At 38.8% G+C, this 15,813-nt stretch overlaps 1 protein-coding gene across 3 annotated transcripts in view; it reads right to left on the bottom strand.

Annotated features, from left to right (window-relative positions):
• Positions 1-15,813, bottom strand: part of SNAP23 (synaptosomal-associated protein, 23kDa) — a 40,566-nt gene that overhangs the window by 15,589 nt on the left and 9,164 nt on the right. Inside the window, exons 2-4 of one of the 3 annotated variants that reach the window (XM_010848023.1) lie at positions 7,498-7,563; positions 1,004-1,107; positions 391-432 (exon numbers count right to left, since the gene is read on the bottom strand). In XM_010848023.1, the coding sequence (XP_010846325.1) occupies positions 391-432; positions 1,004-1,060 (99 nt within the window). In that variant the 5' untranslated portion in view covers positions 1,061-1,107; positions 7,498-7,563. The remainder of the gene's footprint in view (positions 1-390; positions 433-1,003; positions 1,108-7,497; positions 7,564-15,813) is intronic. The other 2 variants (XM_010848024.1, XM_010848022.1) reach the window with 2 other exon arrangements.

Raw genomic sequence — 15,813 nt, 5'->3', positions numbered from 1 at the left:
AACCAAACCAACAGAAACAAAAGCTACAAGGTCTGAAAAACAGCAAGGCAGAAACATTAGAAACTTAAGTTCTCAGAGGATTAGAAGAAAACTAACCTCCCCAAACCAACACACCTTACATATTAACCCACCCCACCCCCCACCCCCGACAAATAATTAAGTCACAAACTCATGGTGAATTGTTTTCCCTGTTACATTCTAATACTATCACTTAGAAAAGCCAAAAAGGCCCATTAGTGCATGGTTTGACAATTTCAGCAATTGCCAATTTCAAATAATAAAGCTTATTGATACAATATCATTCTGATTCAACAGTAATTCCAGTCTGTGTTATCAGAATTCCTTCTATACAGTTTCTATACTTAACTTGATGATTAAACACTTTCTTACCTCAATGGCTAAACCCAGGATTCTCCTTGTACTTTCCAGAGACTAGGGAAAAAAAAAGAGTTTTAGCATTCTAAAATATGTAGCACAGCCCCACCCCCCAAATCTGATCACAGGCCATATTCATGATGATGCTACTTTATTTTTAAAGATTGCTAGCGCATCCACTCCTCCCTTCTTTAAAATAAAAAATAAAGCTTACTAATATAATTTTAGTTATTTTCTTTCTACCAGATGCTTAAGAGAAAATTTGAAAGAGTATAGTTAATGGGATTTATAAAAATGTAATGTAGCAGAAATCCAGGGATATTACACAGATATTAGAAAATTCTGTTAAAATTAAATGTCCAGAATTCTTCATCTATATCTTTGTTCTAAGTTACTATTCAGTAATGACTATTTAAAAAAAAAAATCATACAGACTGTTTGCATTTATTTAGTTTTTTGATGAGTTGACAAAATAAGAAGCTAGTAGTAATGGCACTCAAGGGCAAATGCATTCTTTGATATAAACAGACTAGGGAGAGGCCAAAATGGTCTTCTAAGAAGGTCCTCTCATGCTTCCACTGTGAAAATTGAAAGAGAATTAATGACCTATTCCAAGTAAAACTTTTACCTCATCAGTAACCTGGTTAGCCCTTATCTGAATTTCTTCTGCTGAGAGATTATCCATGGTGAATTAAAATTCTTGATAGGTGCAGAAACTGAAATGTGGATATTCTGTAAGAATAAGAACACAAAACTAAGCTTATTTGAGCAAAGAATGTGGAATTTAGGATACTTATCTGGAAACCATGATAAAATAAACCTATCTAATATCTATCTATCTACATCTTACAGGTGAAGAAATTAAGGCTGAGAGATGGTAAACAAATGCTAGTTAGTACTAGAGCTGAATGTAAAACTCAGGTTTCAGGACTTTCAGGAAAGCACTATTTCTAATAGGAAAGTGGTCCCTCTACTTTGAGAAGGAAGGCATTATTAAAAGACAAGCTTCAAGAAGCTATCAAAATGAATTCCTGGTTGTAGAATGTTCTTTGTACGCTGTTTGAATATAGAAAAGCAATAACGTGAAGAAGTCCAAGCCAGGTAGTATTCCTTTAGTAAAGTAATAATATTCAAAGTCATATGCCTACAGAACACAAGGACCATTCTAAAAATGTGCTGGTCTTCCAGGCTTCTCATCAGAGAAAATGAAATACTTTCATTATTAACAAGAAAATGATATTGCTGATACAAAGAGCTCAGAAAAGAACTAGTTTTTATTGATAGTAGACTCTCCCTTTCCAATTAGTATATGGTTTGTTATTTTAGTGAAGTCCCTAAGACTTAGTAACTTAGTACATAGTAACTTAGTAACTCATAGTAACTCAGGAAGTGACCTCATAGACATCCAAAGTGAAACATAAAACTTTTAATAGGTAAAGATTCCAAGAGTCCTGCCTTCTAATTATTAACAGTGATACACTGTGTATAGTATTCCTCTTTGAGCCCTCACCTGTAATAGTAAGCACTGTGTGACTTATCTAGGTTGTGTTCTTTTTATTACATTTGCTAGCTTTGTAGTGAAATGTTGAAAACCAATTATATAAAAGCCTTTTGTCAACGACACATAAAAGTGTGGTTCACATTCTGGATTTATCATCAGGGGACATCTGGCAATATCTGGAGAATTTTTTGATTGTCAAGAGTTGGGGGGTAGGGAGAAGCAGTGTTACTGGAATCTAGTTGGTAGAAGTCAAGGATGCTTGCTAAACATCCTATAATGCTCCTTGGCACAAACCTCCTACAACAAAGAATTGTCTGGCCCCAAATGTCAAAGCGCTGAGGTTGAGAAATCCTGCCGCGAAGTACACTCATTGACAAGCAGAGAGGCTTGTTAACTGCGAATATACTAGACTGAACTCTTGGAGGGAAAGGATTTTGTTATGTCTTTGTACCTCTAACACCTAACAGGATCTGACAGTTGGTACTCCAGTAAATGTGTGCTGAATGAACAAATAAGTAGAAAAACAAGATGTACTCTCAAAAGTGTTTAAGTGGATCTTTAGAAACAAAGTGACATATAATAGTAGCACAAAGCCTTCAAATAAACAACAGAACCACAAATCAAAAACTGCCATAACATGTGTATGATCTAGAATAGCCTGCTGGTCACATACAGATCTTTTTATTCACATCCATAGCTAACCAACACTTTTATTAGAACCATCTAAAAAAAAGTGATAATATCCCATTCCCAGGACAGGAAGGCATTACATTTAGAGTTTTGTTTATAATTCTACTGTCCTTAATAACCATTTCAAGATTTAATTTAGATTTTGAGCCTTGATTAAAGACATTAATGCTCATAAAATTATTGCTATTAAAATTATTAAACTGCCAAAGTTGCAAATTTAACCTCACATCTTATGTGCCATAGTATGACTTGTGGCTCTAGCAAAAGGTTCATATACTAAGATACATAATCAAGATATAGGGGCTTCCCAGATGGCTCAGTGGTAAACAATCTGCCTGCTAATGCAGGAGATATGGGTTAGATCCCTGATCCATGAAGATCCCACATGCTAAGGGGCAACTAAGCCTATGCGCCACAGCTTTTAAGCCTGTGCTCTAGAGCCCAGGAGCCGCAACTACTAAAGCCCATGCGTCCTGGAGTCTGTGTTCCGCAACAGGAGAAATTACTGCAATGAAAAGTCCACATACCGTGCATGGCAACCTAGAGAGCAGCCCCCCACTGGTCACAACTAGAGAAAAGTCTGCAAGCAACAGTGACCCAGCACAGCCAAAAAACAAAAATAAATACAAAATTTAAAGAAAGATATAAAGGTGTTTCTTAAATTAAGAACTGATCATTCATTAGATACAAGTATAAACAGAACCACATGTTTTATTACTTTGCTCACTGTTCATGAAACTTTAGCTTTAATCACATATGTTCATGTTACACACAATTTCTCTTTTGTCAATCTTTCATAGCTGTAATTATGAAAAGAAAGGAAGCTGCTTTGTACCCTCTCATCTTTTTTGTACACTTTTCCTTTCTAGAATACCCTCCAGAGAAGGCAATGGCACCCCACTCCAGTACTCTTGCCTCGAAAATCCCATGGATGGAGGAACCCGATAGGCTGTAGTCCATGGGGTCGCTAAGAGTCGGACATGACTGAGCGACTTCACTTTCACTTTTCACTTTCATGCATTGGAGAAGGAAATGGCAACCCACTCCAGTGTTCTTGCCTGGAGAATTCCAGGGATGGGGGAGCCTGGTGGGCTGCCGTCTATGGGGTCGCACAGAGTCGGACACGACTGAAACGACTTAGCAGCAGTAGCAGTAGCAGAATACCCCCATCTGCCTGCCCAGGCAGCCTTGTGCTTCCCCATTACTTCCTAGAGCCCCTACAAGGTACCTTTATAGCCAGTTCTTCCTAGGCAGGATGCTCCAAAGTTATCTGTCCCTGTCATATAAAACTCCTAAATGCTCCACAATGCAGAAAGTGATAAGAAAAACAATACACACTAATCAATTAGTACCTGGAAATGATATCCCTATTAGGTTTTCCCATGTAGTACCCTATGGGTAGAAAAATATTTGGCGAGTAAGGAAGCTCAGATCTCTCAAACTGGGTAATTTTTAATTCCACTCCTAGAGGTGACTCTTGCTAATTACAAGTCAGTATTTGTTACTCTCCTAGTAAATATGAGCAAAACTCCATGTAGGTTCAAACAGAGGCTTGAATGCAAAACTGACCTCTGTCAAACTTGAAGATTCCATTGTCTTGCCTTTAATTATCAAAAAGGCAGATTAAAAAAAAAAAAGGCAAATATAGCTGGGAAGCAGATGCGAAGAGTCACTCCTGGCACAGCAATGGTGTCATCTTGTAGGACACACCCTTTAACTGAACTCAAAGTGCTGCCTAGTACTCTCTAGTTCCTCGCTAAGCAGATGACACACAAGACAAGAAACAGACTTCTGTAAAGTTCTCACATGTTTGGCATGCTGGTATCAGGACAGAGCTGCCTAAGACTGCTCTACTCTGGAGTTTTGAGGGTGTTGAGCACATGATTTATAGTAAACGGGAGTGAGAGAGACAAAGCAGAATTGTTAAGGGGAAGGCCCAAGAGAGACAAAGAATAATACTCCCCAGGCTTTTTTAGCCTTCACTAAACTGCTCAGACGGAGAAGGCAATGGCATCCCACTCCAGTACTTTTGCCTGGAAAATCCCATGGACGGAGGAGCCTGGTGGGCTACAGTCCATGGGGTTGCTAGAGTCGGACACGACTGAGCGACTTCACTTTCACTTTTCACTTTCATGCATTGGAGAAGGAAATGGCAACCCACTCCAGTGTTCTTGCCTGAAGAATCCCAGGGACGGGGAAGCCTGGTGGGCTGCTGTCTCTGGGGTCGCACAGAGTCGGACACGACTGAAGCGACTTAGCAGCCGCATCAGCAGCAGCAAACTGCTCAGAAGTGTCAGGCACGGTGTATGCTAGAATGAGCTACACAGCTTTACTCATATTTATTATCTCCAGAACTTTTTCTCATGAAATCGGGAAAGGCTATCCAGAATGTTAAGGAGAATTAGAGAAGAGGAAGGGGAAGGAAAATGAAACATCACTTGACACAAAGATCCCATTAAACTTACTTTTCTTAGGCATAATCTAATAGATTAAATATCTGTGTCGTTTTCCCAGTGCTCCTGGGATCTTATGCTGTTTGTGTGCCTTTGATATGAAAATGTAAGATTCTACATGGTACTTCTATACCCTATTTTCCTTATTATGGTTCATTAAGGCTTACTACACTCCTAATTTACCTTTCTTAACTTCTTTTCTATTATAAAACCTTGGGGGAGAGGGAAGGAAGAAATGCTCACAGATCATGTACTATGTGTCTGTACTCATCTAAGTTATTCATATATGTTCATATTCATATTATCTCTGTTATACTACTTTATAGGTGGGGAAACTAAGGCTGAGTTTACATAATTTGCCTAAGGTGACTAAGTCAATAAAGACCAGATTGATTATTCAAGGCTGAATTAACTCTGAAATCAAGGTTAGTTCATGGTCTAGTAAACAGTCTTACTGCTGAATGCACTGTCCCTTAATAAGATATGAGAACTGTTGAATATAAGAAAATAAGCTAAGCACTCTACCTGATGACTCATTTCAAAATTTCAGATACTTTCTATAGTAATACCATGAAATCTTCCACAGACTCAAAGATGGTTAAACTAAATGAAGAATTAGAAAGACCAGAGTAATCATGGTTTTCAGCTGTTTTATAATAATTTTGAACCTGAAAAATATCTATACTAATTTAGAAAAAGAAAATACTAGTACTGGAAAGAAGGAATACAAAGAACAAAGGACTTAGAACTTAACAGGAGATCTAGGTCTTCATTGATAAAAATGGAGAGACAGGAAGTAATGAAGAAATAGCACCTTAAATCGATTCCTGACAAGACCAATATAAGAATGATTTTATAAGGTATTAAGTCAGTTTATACCAGAAAGCAAGGAGTTTGCATTAAGATATTCTACTAAGTTAGTTTCCTACTTTATTCCTTCTCTTAAAGTTAATCACAATGTAAATTTCTCTATGAGTTACACAGTTATTACTGTACTCTTAAAGAGTTTGATAAAATTTGCAATTCTCTTTGGCATATTTTGATTAGACTTTCATGGTAACCAATGTATTTACAAGTAGAAACTTCCATTCAGAGCAGGTTAGCATAGTGGTGAGTAGCAGGAGCTCCAGCAGCCAAATTCTGATCCCAAAATATATTTGCTGTGTGACCTTGGGCAAGCTACCTGTCCCCACTAAAGCTCAGTGTCAGCATTTATAAAATAGGTAACAGATCTTTCAGACCTATTGAACAGATGTAAGGCTTTTTTTGGTAAAGACTAAAGAAAATGATCCGGGGACTTCCCTGTTGCTCCAGTGGTTAAGATTTCACCCTGCAATGTAGGAGACATGGGTTTGATCCCTGGTTGGGGAACTAAAATCCCACATGCCATGGAGCAACTACTGAGTCCAAGCACTCTGAAGCCCATCGGCCATAATTAGAGAAGTCTGGGTGCTGCAATTAAGACCTGACACAGCCAAATAAATTAAAAAAAGAAGCTATTTAAATAAAAGTCCGCAGGATTTTCCTTAAAATAATTCGAAAGTAAGGAGATGAGTGGGAGTTTATAGAAGATGTAAGAATGGCCATGATCACTGAAGCTGGGTGAATAATACATGGAGGGTCATTATGTTGCTTTCTTAACTTTTTATTAGGAAAAAATTTTTAAATATACAAAAAAACTTGTAAATGACAGCTAACTTTTTAATCATCTTTATTCATCATTTTGAAAGTCTAGATAGTGGGTAGGGGATTGAGAGGACTCTAACTACAATGGTTAACACTTATAAAGCATTATACATACATTATTCTAGAAACAAAAAATATATATGAATACACATACACACATTCATTTAATCGTTACAACACTTAGTCCATTAAGGCTGCAATAACAAAATACCAGACTGGGTATTTTATAAGTTCTTGTGAGGACCCTCTTTATGGTTTAAAGCTGGAGCATCCTCACATGGTGGGAGGAGCTAGCAACTCGGGAGTCATTTTTACAAGACACTCATCCTACTAATGAGAGTTCCACCCTCATGGTTTAAGCACCAACCAAATGCCCTATCTACTAACACCATCACATCCTGCAATTTGGATTTTAAACATAAGAATTTTGGAGGGGAGGACACACAAATATTAAGACCACAGCAAACACTATTTAATCCCACATTTTACATATGTACAAACTAAGGAACAGTGAGGTTAAGCAACTTTTGCAAGGTCACACAGTAGAGCAAGGATGAAACCTAGGCAGACTGCTCCAGAGCATGTGTTTTCAATTACTATTAAGCATATTACATGGAGAATAGAGAGCCATATTATTAAGTCAATCAACTCTATAGCCACAAAGAATCTCTGCCCCAAGAAAAGTACAGTTGACCCTTTAACAATGCAGGGGCTAGGTTAGTACTGTAGTAGGAATTCATTGGAGGAAAAAAAAAATCTAAGTATAACTGTACACACCCAGTTTAAACTCACCTTGTTCAAGGAGCAACCAGTATATACATGAAGTCCCTGTGAGACAGGAAAGGGCCAGGGCACAACCTTTAAAAGAATGATAGCCACTGAAGACATAAACTGGTTAGAACCAACTAGGTTCAAGATGGTGGATAACTGACTTCTAGGCCTTGAGCCTCAGTATACACTCCTTACAATATCAATACATCTGCAAGCTAAATGACACACCCATTGGCACCATAACAGTTCCAAGGCTGACCATAAATGGCCAAAAAGTGGATGGTGACCCAATTCCTGGAAATCCCCAACCGTTTTATAAAAGAGTTGGAATAATCCTCCCACTCAGCCTATAAAACTGCAAACCCCTATAAAAACTGACAACTCCCCTGTGCCCAGGGGCCTCTCATTCTGTATATGAATGGGCCACATTCTGTCTGTGGAGTGTGTATTTCCCTGAATAAAACTTTTTTCACTTTACCATGGCTTGCCCTTGAATTCTTTCCAGTGTGAAGTCAAGAACCCACAATAGGTGGCCATCCCAGGAACTTGCCTAAGACCTGGGATGTGAAAATCCTCTCATGCCCCACTTTCTTTCCTGCAATACCTGCCATCTGTTTTTCAAGTTGCAAAGCCTAACTTCAGTATTAGACTACATTTTAGAGCAATGTTTTCCAGCATTGGCTACACATTATAATCACCTGATGAGCCTTTATAAATTTGGAGGCCAAAGCTGCTGCTCACATGAATTAAATCAGAATCTCTGGGGGTGGGAACCAGGTAACAGTAGGTTTTAAAGTTCCCCAGGTGATTCCAAGGTGCAGCCAAGGTTGAAAACCACTGTTTCAGATAAAAGTTTTTGCTTTTTGATGTACAAATAAGTACTAATGGATGATATTCTACCCTGTTACAATTCTGGTACCTAACGGAGGAAAAACATTACTAGCACTTAACGACCCAAGACAAGAACGACTTAGGCTTCAAAAAGTTAAACACAGAATTACCGTACGATCCAGCAATTTTATTCCTACATGTTAGAAAGAAATGAAAATACTGTCCACAGAAAAACTGGTACAGCAATGTTCAAAGCAGCACCATTTGTAATAGCCAAAACGTAGGGGAAAAAAACGAGAGGGGGATAAAGATGGCAGAGTAGGAGGACACTGAGCTCACCTCCCCCCACCCCAAAATACATCTACATGTGCAACAATTCTCAAGGAAAATTGCTGGAAATCCCTATGCAACCAAAGCTACAAGAGAGATCTCCATTTAACAGGGAAGGATGGAAAAAGGCATCAGGTTGGAATCTACATCCTGGGAAGGATCCAGAAGAAAGAGAAGGTCTGCAGGGGCGGACTCTCGCCATGGGAAATGGGCAGGTCAAGAAACAATGTGGGCATCTCAGACCTGTGCACAAAGGAGACAAGCTCTACTGGCTGCAGGGAGAACCAACATGACAGAATTAAGAGCTGGAGAAGCCTAGACTCTACTCAGAGGAGTGCACGTGTACTGGCTTGCCAACAATCAGGGTGAACAGAGTTTTGCATGGTAGCATCTGCTGCTGCTGCTGCTAAATCGCTTCAGATCCTGAGTTCAAAAGGCAGCAATAAAAATGCTAATGAATTAAGAAAGATTATCAGTAGAAATGCAGGGCTTAGGAGGCTCAAAGATCATCTGGAAGATCCCCTAGAGAAGGAAATGTCAACCCACTCCGGTATTCTTACCTGGGAAATTGCATAGACAGAGGAGCCTGGCAGGATACAGTCCATGGGGTTGCAAAAGAGTTGGACATGACTTGCAACTACACAACAACAACAATCAATCAACAGAAACACAGGTCACTGTTACAAAGATCTAGAAAATATGAAGATGAACCAGTCAAAATAGATAATTCAACTGCTGAGATAAAAGCAATCTAGAAGCAATGAATAGCTGACTAAAGGACACAAAAACAAACAAGTGATCTAGAAGATAAAACAATGGAAATCACCCAGTCAGAACAACAAAAAGACAAATGACAAGAAAAAAAGAAAGCAACATACAAGATCTACGGAAAATAGAAAAATGTGCCAACCTATGAATAACGAGGATTCAAAAGGAGGAGAGAAGTAGACCAAAAATGTTTAAAGAAGTTATGGCTAAAATCTTCCCAAACCTAAAGGAAACAGACATTCAGGAACAGAAGCACAGAGGGTTTCAAACAAGATGAATTGAAACAGACCCACACCAAGATATATCATAATTAAAATGGTAAAAGTAAAAGAGAATTTTAAAGGAAAAAGAAACAAAGTATCAGTTATAAGGAAAGTCCCATAAGGGTATCAGCTGATTGCTCTGCAGAAACTCTGCAGGCCAAAAGGGAGTGGCATGATACATTTCAAAGTGCTGAAAGGGAAGAGCCTGCAACCTAGAATACTCTACCTAGTAAGATTATCATGTAGAACACGAGAGTTAAAGAATTTCTCAGACAAGCAAAAATTAAAAGGATTCAGCAATACCAAACTTACCCTCAAAGAAGGGAAAAGATAAAATTATCACTATTGGCAGATGATATGAGTGCCAAAGAATTGATGCTTTCAAACTGTGGGGCTGGAGAAGACTTGAGAGTCCCTTGGACTACAAGGAGATCAAACCAGTCAATCCTAAAGGAAATCAACCCTGAATATTCATTGGAAGGACTGATGTTATAGACTCAATAATTTGGCCAATGGATGCAAAGAGCTGACTCACTGGAAAAGACCCTGATGCTGGGAAAGATTGAGGGCAGGAGGAGATGGTGTGACAGAGGATGAGATGGTTGGATGGCATTACCAGTGGACGTGAGTTTGAGCAAACTCTGGAAGATAGTGAAGGACAGAGAAGGCTGGTGTGCCGCAGTCCATGGGGTCACAAAGATTTGGACACGACTTAGCAACTGAACAACAGTGACGGATATCTATACAGAGAACCCTTACTCCTTGTGTGTGCTGTCATGGCCAACTCTTTGCAGCCCCGTGGGCTGTGATCTGCCAGCCTCCTCTGTCCATGGAATTTTCTAAGCAAGAATACTGGAGTGGGTTGCCACTTCCTTCTCCAAGACAAACCTTCAGATCAGATCAGTCGCTCAGTCGTGTCCGACCCTTTGCGACCCCATGAACTACAGCACGCCAGGCCTCCCTGTCCATCACCAACTCCTGGAGTTCACTCAGACTCATGTCCATCGAGTCAGTGATGCCATCCAGCCATCTCATCCTCTGTCGTCCCCTTCTCCTGCCCCCAATCCCTCCCAGCATCAGAGTCTTTTCCAATGAGTCAACTCTTCGCATGAGGTGGCCAAAGTACTGGAGTTTCAGCTTCAGCATCATTCCTTCCAAAGAAATCCCAAGGCTGATCTCCTTTAGAATGGACTGGTTGGATCTCCTTGCAGTCCAAGGGACTCCCAAGAGTCTTCTCCAACACCACAGTTCAAAAGCATCAATTCTTCGGTGCTCAGCCTTCTTCACAGTCCAACTCTCACATCCATACATGCACCAGAACTAATAAATGAATTCAGAAAGGCAGCAGGATATAAGATTAATAGAGAGATCTGTTGAATTTCTTTATACTAATAATGAAATATCAGAAAGAGAAAGAAATAAAAAAATTTCCATTTAAAATCATATCAAAAGGGAATTCCCCTGGTGGTCCAATGGTTAGGACTCTGTGCTCTCACTGCTGAGGCCCTGGGTTCAATCTCTGTTTGGGGAACCAAGATCCCACACACTGCAGGGTGTGGCCAAAACAATCAATATCCCTAATTATTAGAGAAATGTAAATCAAAATCACAATGAGGTGTCACCTCACACCATTCAGAATGGCCATCATCAAACAGTTCATAAATAATAAATGTGAGAGAAAGTGTGGAGAAAAAGGAACCCTCCTACACTGTTGGTGGGAAAGTAAATTGCTGCAGCCACCATGGAAAATAGTATGGAGGGTCCTGAAAAAAATAATGCTACCATACGACCCAGCAATCCCAGTTCCTAGGTATGTATCTGGAAAAAATGAAAACTAATTCAAAAAGATACCTGCACCCCAATTTCACAGCAGCACTATTTACAATAGCCAAGACATGGAAACAACCCAAGTGTCCACTAACAGATGAGTACTTCAAGAAGATGTGGTATATACATATATCATGAAACATTACTCAGCTATAAAAAAGAATGAAATATTGCTATTTGCAGCAACATGGGTGGACCTAGAGATCATGCTTAATGAAATGACAAATGAGCAAGACAAATACTATATGATATCGCTTATATGTGGAATCTAAAAGATAATACAAATGAATTTACATACAAAACAGAAACAGACTCACAGACACAGAAAACAAACTTATGATTACCAAAGGGGAGGGAGGAGGGACGGACAGTTAGGAGTAAGGGATTAACAGGTACAAACTACTATACATGAACTAGATAAAACAACCAGGATTTACTATATAGCATAGGGAATTATTATCTTGCAATAACCTATAGTGGAATATAATCTAAAAAAAGAAATAACTGAATCACTATGCTGTATACCCAAAACTAACACAGTATTATAAATCAACTATACTTCAATTCCTGGAGGAGGAAACGGCAACCCACTCCAGTATTCTCGCTTGGAGAATCCCATGGATAGGGGAGCCTGGCAGGCAACAGTCCACGTGGTCGCAAAGAGTCGGACACGACTTAGCAACTACACACATACTTCAATTAAAAAAAGAAAAGGCAGGGAAAAACTCAAATGTCCACAATGGAGTATCATTGAGCCACAGAAAGGAATGTTACATGCTATAACATGTTGTTCTTGTTCAGTTGCCAAGTAGCGTCTGACTCTGCAATCTTATGGACTACAGCACACCATGCTTCCTTGTTCCCCACCATCTTCTGGAGCTTGCCCAAGTTCATGTCCATTGAATCAGTGATGACACCCAACCATCTCATCCCTTGTTACCCTCTTCTCCTTCTGTTTTCAATCTTTCCCAGCATCAGGGTCTTTTCCAATGAGTCAGCTCTTTGCATCAGGTGGCCAAAGTTATCTCCTTGCAGTCCACGGGACTCTGAAGAGTCTTCTCCAGCACCACAGTTCAAAAGCATCAATTCTTCAGCGTTCTGCCTTCTTTTATGGTCCAGCTCTCACATCCATACATGGCTCCTGGGAAGACCACAGCCTTGACTATAAGGACCTTTGTCGGCAAAAGTGATGTCTCTGCTTTTGTCACTGTCTAGGTTTGTTATGGCTTTCCTGCCAAGAAGCAACCGTCTTCTAATTTCATGACTGCACCCACCATCTGCAGTGATTTCAAAGCCCAACAAGAGGAAACCTGTCACTGCTTCCATCTTTTCCTCTTCCATCTGACATGAAGTGATGGGACTGGATGCTATGATCTTAGTTTTTTAAATACTGAGTTTTAACTGGCTTTTTCACTCTCTTCTTTCACCCTCATCAACAGGCTCTTTAGTTCCTCCTTCACTTTCTGCCATTAAAGTGGTATCATCCACATATCTAAGGTTGTTGATATTTCTCCCAGCCATTTTGATTGATTCCAGTTTGTAATTCATCCAGTCCAGCATTTTGTATTACATGTTCTAAGTATAAGTTAAATAAACAGGATGACAATAAACAGCCTTGTCATACTCCTTTCTCAATCTTGAACCAGTCAGTTGTTCCATACAAGGTTCTAACTGTTGTTCTAACTGTTGTTCTTGACTCACATACAGGTTTCTCAGGACACAGGTTAAGATGGTCTGGTATTCCCATCTCTTTAATCCCATCTCTTTAAGAGTTTCCACATCACTGCCTTGTCATGGCAAAGGAGCTCAAGGAAGCTAGGAGCTGTACTGTGCAGGGCCACTCAAGACAGATGGGTCATAGTGTAGGGTTCTGAGAAAATGTGATCCACTAGAGGAGGGAATGGCAAACCACTCTAGTATACTTGCCATGAGAACCCTGTGAACTGTATAAAAAGGCTATAACATGTATGAGCCTCAAAAGCCTAATTCTTACTGAACAAAGCCAGATACAAAAGGCCCCATATTGTATAATGCCATTTATATAAAATGTCCAAAATAGATAAATCCATAAAGGCAGAAAGTAGATTAGTTGTTGCCAGGGTAGGGGGAGGTGGGACTGACTATCAATAGGTATGGGGCTGTTTGCAGGTAATGGAAATGTTCTAGAATTAGTGGTGATGGTTCCAGTCATATGAATATGCTAAAAGCTCCTAAATGGTATACTTTAAAATGGTGAATTTTATATGAATAATATCTTAAATTACAAAAAAAAACTGAAAAAGTCTTAAGAGTAGAGAAAGACTATGAGAAAGAATAGACTAATAAAAGAAAAAAGTTTGAGTAGGAATTAAAAGGAAGACAGGAAGGAAAACATTAATTTTGTAGCTTTTACTATGCGAAACAAACTATTCTCTGCCACAGTGTAAAATCTAAGTTAGAGATTTAGTTAAAATAATATATGATAGCAGCTAGAGAGTAGGCACCACTGAAATAAAAAGTATATTTTATATTAAATGGATCACCTTTCTTTTCAAGTAAGAAAAATGGTTGGAAAATGGCAGAACAACCATGTTAAGAAATACATCTTATAGCTTTCTTCATTAACTTCTTCCAATTTCTTGGAATTCTGAAAACATGTATTTCTGTATTTTTAAAAGAAAAAAAACTTCAAATTTTACTTCTTGTAATAAGAGAAAATTACTTTAAAACTGGTATTCCTGGCTATTATTAATAACTGTGTAATAGAAAGCGAAATTTAAATAAGACAACAACCAATGCATTATTTACATGCTAGTATATTTGAAAACGCTGATTTTCTGGAAAGACTTAAAATGGTCATTACAAAAGGTTAAACACTATTATTTCTATCAATAAGTCTTAATGCTACATTAAAAATATGTATAGTTTAATATCAACAACCTTAGATATGCAGATGAACCACTCTAATGGCAGAAAGTGAAGAGGAACTAAAGAGACTCTAAATGAAAGTGGAGAAGGAGAGTCAAAAAGCTGGCTTAAAACTCAACATTAAAAAAACCAAGATCGTGACATCTGCTCCCATCACTTCATGAAAAATAGAAGGCAGAAAAGTGGAAGCAGTGATGGATTTTGCATTCAGATTATCTGGCCATTTCAATTCTTACTCCTATACAATTAAAGTTTAACTTGAATACTATTTAAGAAGATAAAATGCTGATTAAAAAATCAAAATTCTCAAAGGATAATGAAATATATACAAGAAAAATTAAAATATCCCTCTTCTCTGGCCTTTTCTCATTTTTATCAATTTAGAAGAAAATCACAGATAAGACAAAAATACCTTAGTGTCAATATTATTTACAATGTTAAAAAATTCAAAGAGGTCTATATAACCAATGGTAAGAGATCTGATTGAAAAAGTACGGTATAACTACATGATGGAATGTCATTCAGCTATCAAAAATTATTTTTGAAGCTGTGATATTCTTCCATGTTTAATTTTAATAAAGTATATACACATGGTTTGAGATATCAAATAGCTCTACAGCAGTAATAAATAGCAGTTCACCTGCCCTCCCTCTTCCCCCAAACCAATTCCTGCTCCCAAGACCCCAGAGAAAAATTTTCAACAGTATTAGTCATTTTAGCATTTAACTCCCAATCTCTAAATCATGCTTATGGTGTTATTTCTTGATATTTGTCAATTTTGGGTATCATCCACTGACTTTCTACGATGATGATACTTAACTCTTATATCTTCCCATCTCCTCCTACTGTTCATGTATATCCTCACATTATAGACTGGCTGGCTCATTAAATTCTTGACTGGAAATCAGAAGTCTTAAGCAGTGAAGAAATTTGTTCAACTTTGTCCCACTCACACATTCAGTTCAGTTCAGTTCAGTCACTCAGTTGTGTTCAACTCTTTGCGACCCCATGAACCACAGCATGCCAGCCCTCCCTGTCCATCACCAACTCCCGAAGTCCACCCAAACCCATGTCCACTGTGTTGGTGATGCCATCCAACCATCTCATTCTCTGTCGTCCCCTTCTCCTCCTGCCCTCAATCTTTCCCCGCATCAAGGTCTTTTCCAATGAGTCAGCTCTTCGCATGAGCTGGCCAAAGTATTGGAGTTTCAGCTTCAACATCAGTCCCTCCAATGAACACCCAGGACTGATCTTCTTTAGGATGGACTGCTTGGATCTGCTTGCAGTCCAAGGGACTCTAAGGAGTCTTCTCCAACACCACAGTTCAAAAGCATCAATTCTTCGGTGCTCAGCTTTCTTCACAGTCCAATTCTCACATCCATATATGACTACTGGAAAAAACATAGCCTTG

The sequence above is a fragment of the Bison bison genome, unplaced genomic scaffold, assembly GCF_000754665.1.
Source record: "Bison bison bison isolate TAMUID 2011002044 unplaced genomic scaffold, Bison_UMD1.0 scf7180017864259, whole genome shotgun sequence".
NCBI classification, from domain to species: domain Eukaryota; kingdom Metazoa; phylum Chordata; class Mammalia; order Artiodactyla; family Bovidae; genus Bison; species Bison bison.
The sequence above is the reverse complement of the archived record's forward strand: the minus strand, read 5'-3'. Positions and strand labels throughout refer to the sequence as shown.